Below are 7,802 nucleotides of genomic sequence, written 5' to 3' on the forward strand. Positions count from 1 at the left end.
GAAATTGCATATTTCTATCCAAGTGAATAGTGGAAGTCTGGAAGACATAACCTCGTCTCATGCATAAATGGAGGAGCAAAATCCTTAATTAATGATAATTAGGTTATAATAATAAACTATATTAAGTGTATATTAGGACAAGTTATTTAATTAAATTGTTTAAAATCCAAAATTACTAGAGTACAATTTACTGCTGTAGAATTATAAAAAAACGGCGAGAGACTACAGCGGAAACCACAATTTCAGTTCAGATAGTTTTTCTTCCAAAACCGCTACATCCTATAACGGTTTACGTTCAATTTTGAAACCACTACACCCTACACCCTACACCCTACACCCTGTAGCAATTTATATGGATATATAAATGTTGCAAATATTAAATAACTCGTCCCTAAAATCAATTACTAAAATCAACTACTAGTATAAAATATAAAATACATAAAAATACATATATTTATACACAAATACATAATAACTGATTTTGATTGCTATGCAAATAGCATTTTTGTAATTTTGTATAACAATAATAGTGTAATAGCTTTTCTTTTGAGTTAGTGCTCCAAGTAATGTAGAACAACAGTAATATAATTCCTACGGGGTGTCTACTTCAGATTTGTAGTAATCATCAACCTTCATTTTAAACAAATAAATTAGCTAATAGCTCTCGAAAATTGGAAAAACCCAGTCCACAGATAAATTTTCAAGTTACTTTTTTATTTTAATCTAGTCTCTTTTGTGAATGAATTACTTGCAGTGGAAGAACATAGCTTAAAAAGAATTTTTTCTAGATGTTAACTTCCATGGCTTTCAATATTCCATAAATGTCCTGACCTCCAGGCATGGACAACCTCGTTGTTGGCGCGAGAACGATGATGAAGCAACCAACTCTCCAATGCTTTCCACGGTTCATGTACGATGAAAGCATGACGTTTGTATATTCTTGGGACTGTTAACTGTAACCTGCTGTAACGGTAATCTATATTACTTGGACAATGTAACAAACACTCTATTGGAGCACCTTGAATCAAAAGGACCTGACTTGCTTCTCACTGTACTCAACTATGGCTGATGGTGGAAGTAAGCCACTGCTTATCTCATGAACGGTTGCGAAGAGAGGAAACAATTCTAGCCATCCGCGGTGGCTGAGAACCTCATAAACCTCTCTTGCAGTTGAAACACCCTAAATACAAGAAAGTAAGATAAATAAGGACAGATATAAAGAACACAAAAAGCCTCTGCTAGTTCTTGGAGTGTTTTTATACGAGAAATGCTAGCGGATCAAGACTTTTTATCAATATTAGTCAACACTTTATTTTTGTACTATTATAATTTAAAGTTTAAAGTTTAGGGGGTTTAGAATTTAGTCTTAGTCTTTAGTGTTTAGAATTGGCCAAATGTTGGTAAAAAATGAAAAGAGACTATAACTTTTCCTATTATTAGAGATATAACCATTCATTTGCTTCTCTTATCAGCTTAAGCTTTTTCTTTTCGGAGAAGTAATTTCATGACATGACATCAGACTTAAAAGAGGCTCTTGCGTGAGGGAACGTATTAAAAATATAACTATTTCCTTTTCCTATCAGCTTAAGAAATATCGATCTTAACATTTTCAATATTTGATTCTGGAATTCAATAAATTAGCACTGGCCATTGTATGTATTATTCATCTGAAGATGCTTAGTCTATGACTATACTGTAGGCTAAAGTGCATGTCATGTTTGTACCTGCAATTTCTGGCCTTGCAGCATCTCTGCTTCGAGCTCATCGAAAGACCTGCAGAGAATAGAACGAAAACAAGAAACACCAGATCAATCCATTTTCCGTTTCTTTTAATAGAATCAAGGACCAAGAAAAAGAAATAGGAAACTAACCTCCTTCCCCCATTCTTTGCATAAGCCTCAGCAACTTTCCTGTTTCGACCACCCACTGCCATAACCAACATGGTTTTAATAAAAGCAAGCAAATGAAAGCTAGACTAATTGAAGTTAATTAGCTTTCTTACAGCAAGTTGTGATAAGGTCCGCCACACCACAGCTCTCGAAAAATGTGCTGTCCTTAACAGATGGAAACAACAACTTCGAAAATGCCTTCATCTCTCTAAGACCAAGTCGCATGATTGCAGCCTAGACACAATGTAGATAACCAAAAATAAAACACAGGATGAATATTCTTTATATGTGAAAGAAGCCTTAACATAAAATCCTGTAAACCTACCTTCGTATTGTTTCCCATCTCCAGGCCATCAACAAAACCTGTTCATATGTGTATAATTCTTAAATCATTCACTTCATGAGAAAGGAAGGGATAAAACTTCAGGTACTGTACAAACAAACCTGCTGCTAAGGCCACAACATTTTTCAGCGTTCCACACAGTTCAACTCCTTCAACATCCTGGACCTAAGTTTTATAAACATAAAAAAAATCATAAACACCGAATATCTGAATGTTTGAATGTTTTGCGGGCTACAATAAAATACTAAGGATCATATAAAATTGTCATGACAATATATCTTTGTATTATTTATTACTCTAGGCAAATTCCTCAGTTTCATCTAGAATTACTTGTGATAAAATTTTCACCAAATTGTTCATCATCAATTATGAGATAATGCTGTACTTACAGCTGTGACAATGAAATATGGAGTATAAAACAACTGAACCCATCTCTCGGCGACGTCTCTGTTCTGCCGGTATCCAACAGTTGCTTCACTAAACTTCTCTACTGCTATCTGTACAACAGTAATAATTTCGAGACAGTTTTAATCAAGGCAGTGAAAGATGCCATGAAGAATCTTTTGTTACTGTAAAAATAATAAAAATTAAAAATCAGAAAATTTCTAACTACCTCATTTGCTATGTTGGCCCCCATTAAAACAGAACAATTGATTCCGAGTATCTGAGAGATGAGACTAGAGATCATACACGGGCCTTCCATCTTCACCTCCATCCCTTTGACAAGAGAAATAGCCTCAGCATCTGCTCTTATTTTCCCAACAAGCCTTTTGCATATTCCTTCCATAAATTGATGTGGAGTCACGAAGACTAACATGTTCGCATCCCTCACTGCATGATTTACCCACTCAGTGCACAAGATTAGAGTGTAGCATTGAAATTACTAACAAAACATTATGTCCTTATCCATCAGGCTGCGATTGATTTTGAAAATAGAACAAAACACAAAAGACAAAGACACAAAAATTGGTGTTTTTGTATTTTATTTAGTGATAAACTAAATATAATATAGAACAAATTATGAAAAGTGTAATTTACTTTCATTTCCTTCATCACACAAAATCTCGGATGAAAAATAAAATGGTGAAAAATATAATTATGAAAAATTGATAGGAATATAAAAAGATAAAAAGAAAAAAGTAAGTTGTTTTTCTTACTATTGTCTCTGTGTTCTTGCTGATAAGAAAGACACATAATACACTAATTTAGTGTCTCGGAACAATATTCGTGTCTATGTCTCACTTGTCAAACATGATTTTATATCTCCGTCTTTGTCTGTGTCCTGTGCTTAGCAGCCAGTGAACAAAAAATTTGCCCAGAATACCAAAGTGACTGGCTAATATTTGTCTATGACATGATCTTTTTTGGGTAATTTTAGTACTTCACTGACAATTTTAAATGGTTAATTGCTTATAGAATCTAGTATTTAGTTTTCTACTCACAAAGAAAGAGTAGATTCTTCTGGACTAAGATTCTTATTTTATATGTTCTAAATTTGATATAAATTACTGAAATTGATACTGAAAGAAAAGAAACAATTGGTACCAGTATTTTCAAGATCTGGATCTGCAACAACATTATTGCCAAGCTTGATTCCAGGGAGATATTTGACATTTTCCTGCCAAATGAAAAATATATTGAAAAATATTTGGACATATAATAGCAATGAAAATGGAAAGCAATAAAGCATGGCTATCTAGTCCTTACATTGGTTCGGTTGATGGCATCAGTGAGTTTCTCACCACTTTGTAATGTCTCCTCATACACCCACATCCTTACTTCATCTGAGTTTATCAGATGATCCATCAAATGAGTAAACTCATTATTCTAAAGGAAATTCAGTTTGTTACCAATATATATATGATGACTTAAGTTTCAGCAAATATTTTTTTTAAAAAAAAAAAGGAAAAAGAAAAATCAATACTTATAGATTGTCTTTTGTATTATACATTCCTAGCCTTTATCCTTGTCCCAACCTTCTTCGGCCACAATTTTTTCATCAATCCAACATCATTGTACCATTTTATATATTTTATAAAACTCACTTGCACAAGAACAATGATGAACAGCGAACCTAGTCAACTTTTTTTCTAGATACATGCTTGCATGTCCAAAACTAAAGTATATATTAAAATATAAAATATATATTGAAAATAAATTAAATAATGTATATATTTATACAATATTACATGATTTGATGACTGATTTTTTGGACAAATATAGCATTTTTGAAAAGCACTAAAAAAGAAAAGGGAATAAAAAAGAAGAAAGGATAGAAAAATTACCATGGAATGAGTTCAGCCTGAAGGTGTTGGAGGCAATGAGCTTAGAAGCAACACTGCCCCAGTTGCCACTACCAATAACAGAAACCTTCGATCTGTGTGTAGTGTCATTGACACTGGTACTGCTCAAGACGCTGTTATGAGCCACAGTCTCTTCCTTTTGTTGAGATTGAGCCTCCAAAGCTGCTGGAGCCATGAAGAAGAGCAACAAAGACAGAAAGAAGAAGAGAAAAAGAACTGAGTGACACACGGAAAGTAGATTGAAGAGAGAAGAGAGCGAAGTATAAGAAGAAAAAGAGAAGGGTTGAAGGGGGGCGGAGATGGCATACCAGCCAGGCGCGTGACAAACTAAGTTGAATCTGGCGATGTCCTCTATGACTATGTGTCTTTTGCAGCACAAGACACCATAGTTGCGTCGTGTGCTCGGTTATGTAGGGACCACCATTTTTAACTAATCCATGAAATCCTATTGTTTCACTTTGAATTTATCTCCACAACCATATGAATATATGATAATTTAGGTAAATCAACAAAAATAAATCAAATGAAAATTAATATTATATATTTATACTAATATTTTAAAATAAAATAGATTATATACATGTTTTAAAATATTTTTGTGTAAATCGAATTAACTAAATTCAATTCAAGTTTTTTTTAATATAAATTGAATTAATTGGATTCGATTTACTATGTATGTCCTATCAATAAGAATTAACTTGATTCGATTTCCTACTTATGCAGTATATACATATAAATCGAATTTAGTTAGATTCGATTTACTACTAACTAATACAGATTATTGACATTTACTTCTTTTAAGTTAATTATTTATTAACTTTAAAATATAAATATCAAAAAAATCAAAATAAATAAGAATAGAAATTCAATTTTTGTATTTTAGTTCAAATTCAAGAAAATCTACATTTTTATAAATTTATGAATGTAAACAATTATTAAAAATCATCATTTGATTCGTTAGCATCTAAAAAAATTATTACTGGAACTTTTAATATTATAAAAATTAATATAAAATATAGCCCTCCAAAATAATATCAGAATTAAAACTTGAATTTTTCAAAATAAAAAATAACAGATAGTTATACAATATATAATGACCAACTATATTTATACAATATGTAATTTGAAAAATAATTAAAATACTATATCAATTAAATTATCATTTAATTTGTGAAATTAAGTATAAAATTTATACTTTGATGATTGTATGCTTTGAAAAATTTAAGTTTAAGTTAGAAGTAACGTTATTAAAGGTATAAATTTTATATTTGATTGCATAAATTAAATGATAATTTAATTGATATAGTATTTTAATTATTTCTCAAATTATATATTGTATAAATATAGTTGGTCATTATATATTGTATAAATATCTGTTACTTCTTACTCTGAAAAAATTTAACTTTTAACTCTTATACCACATTTTACACTTTATATTAATTTTTCAACATCGAAAATTCCAATAATAATTTTTTAGATGTTAATTAGTTAAATGATGATTTTTAATAATTTTTAAAAATTATTTAATGTTCCGTTCTACATTTATAAGTTTATAAAAATGCATAGGATTTGATAGGGGTGTTCGCGGTGCGGTTTGGTTCGGTTTTTTAAAAAAAAGTCATCCGATCCAATCGTATAATTAATATGCGGTTCGGTTTTTTTACCGAGATCATCCGAACCAAACCAAACCAATTAAATTCGGTTTGGTTTGGTTCGGTTTGTTCGGTTTTTCAATCAATTCAAAAAAAATACTACCAAACTATTTCACAAAGTCATCTCGTTGAAATCAACAAACACAATACACAATAACTAAGTCTTAATCCAATAAAATTCAACGATAAAAGAAATTAACAAACGATAATTAAAGAAGTTTAAAAATTTAGTAGTCAACACAAGATAAAATAAATATAAATTTTTAGTGTTTCTACGAGGACTGGCGCAGCAGGCAATGCAGTCGGAGATCTGATGCTTGTAGATTCATTTGGAAGAGGAACTGGCGCAGCACCAATCAATCATCATAACACAAAATCTCTTTCATGACCATTTATATGCTCTTTTTTGTTTTTGTATCCTGTAAATTTCTACAGATTTAAACAATAAGAAAGTAAGAAAGGATATTTCTAGCACATAAACAATAAACATCATGATTCACTAAACATTAAAAATACATGCAGTTTGATAGGTTCTCCAAAGTTGTTCATATGAACTCTTTCACTGAATGCATAAAATCTGCAAACAAAGATCCAAACATTTCAAGCAATTGGGATAGTTCTCAACATGCTCACCAACAATGAACAAATACATTATGAACAATCAGAAATTATTTTCCTAAACAAATACATTGAACAGTGAACCACAGAACCAATTTCCCTAAACAGATACATTGAACAATCAGAAGCAATTTCCTTAATCAAATAAATATACACATTCATAAGCTAAAATCCCCAAATACAACAATCAGAACCTAGAACCCTAACAATAAAAAACACACCTTCTTTAACAATCAGAACCTAGAACCCTAACAATTAGAAATAATACACATTCATAAGCTAAAATCCCCAAATACAACAAACTGCATAAACAAATACAACAATCACAACAATTAGCAATTTCAAAATACACTGAACACAATAAAAATACAATAAAAAATACAATAAAAAAACAGAACCCTAAACACAGAATTTGAATAACAGAATCATCAAAATCAAAATAGAAAAAAAAATTCAGAATCATAAACATAAGTTGAAACTCAAAATCATCAGAATTAAAAAAATCCTACTATAGAAGACGGAGATGCTGGACAGTGAGACACGGTGGGTCGGCGGCTGCTACAGATGGGACGAGACTAGACTGATAAGGACGACGACACTCCTGGACTGGATTGCGACGTATGGCAGAGTAGTGGAGGACGATTACGACGCTGCAATATCGGAGACGGCACTGTGCAGGGGAAAGGGAGGGGAGCTCTGGGGTCTGGGCTCGCACTCTGACTAAGGGTTAGTGTGCGACGACGAGAAGGAAGCGTGACGAGGAAGGGAGGGAGAGAAAGGACCGCGCCGAGAAGAGGGAGCGCGATGCGGAAGGGCCGCCGTGACGGTGCTGTCCGGCGAGTCAGATGCAGAGAGGACAGAGGAGGGTAGGAGGAGGAGTTTTGGCGCTGTGGAGTGGAGAGAGTGGCGGCTGGCTAGGTTATCTGCTTGGGGGAGGGGGCTTTATATATTAGGGTTTTTAAGTGAACCGGTTCGGTTCGGTTCGGTTCGATTAGGA

The 7,802-nt window shown here is 32.5% G+C and overlaps 1 protein-coding gene across 2 annotated transcripts; it reads right to left on the bottom strand.

Annotated features, from left to right (window-relative positions):
• Positions 1–405: 405 nt before the first annotated feature.
• On the bottom strand, positions 406–4,933 carry LOC107619022 (glycerol-3-phosphate dehydrogenase [NAD(+)]). 2 transcript variants are annotated; one of them, XM_088498461.1, is made up of 12 exons: positions 4,844–4,933; positions 4,518–4,700; positions 3,940–4,016; positions 3,778–3,850; positions 2,846–3,063; positions 2,622–2,729; positions 2,334–2,397; positions 2,215–2,252; positions 2,003–2,123; positions 1,872–1,926; positions 1,725–1,773; positions 406–1,180 (listed from the first exon to the last, which is right to left on the bottom strand). In XM_088498461.1, the coding sequence occupies exons 3-12, from the start codon at positions 4,003–4,005 to the stop codon at positions 1,025–1,027; spliced, it is 948 nt and encodes a 315-aa protein (XP_088354587.1). In that variant the 5' UTR covers positions 4,006–4,016; positions 4,518–4,700; positions 4,844–4,933; the 3' UTR covers positions 406–1,024. The 2 variants fall into 2 exon arrangements, with proteins under 2 accessions (XP_088354587.1, XP_016176712.1); XM_016321226.3 differs by lacking the exon at positions 4,844–4,933 and having other exon boundaries at positions 4,518–4,837.
• Positions 4,934–7,802: the final 2,869 nt, after the last annotated feature.

This window comes from Arachis ipaensis, chromosome B9 (genome assembly GCF_059453495.1).
Source record: "Arachis ipaensis isolate K30076 ecotype BB chromosome B9, ASM5945349v1, whole genome shotgun sequence".
NCBI classification, from domain to species: domain Eukaryota; kingdom Viridiplantae; phylum Streptophyta; class Magnoliopsida; order Fabales; family Fabaceae; genus Arachis; species Arachis ipaensis.

Excerpts from the sequence above, each read along its gene's own strand:
- LOC107619022 (XM_016321226.3), bottom strand. The coding sequence starts at position 4,710 with ATGGCTCCAGCAGCTTTGGAGGCTCAATCTCAACAAAAGGAAGAGACT. Across the intron at positions 2,253-2,333 it reads TGTTGTGGCCTTAGCAGCAG|GTTTTGTTGATGGCCTGGAG; the intron begins GTTTGTTTGTAC and ends ACATATGAACAG. Across the intron at positions 1,181-1,724 it reads TGCAAGGCCAGAAATTGCAG|GGTGTTTCAACTGCAAGAGA; the intron begins GTACAAACATGA and ends TCTTGTATTTAG.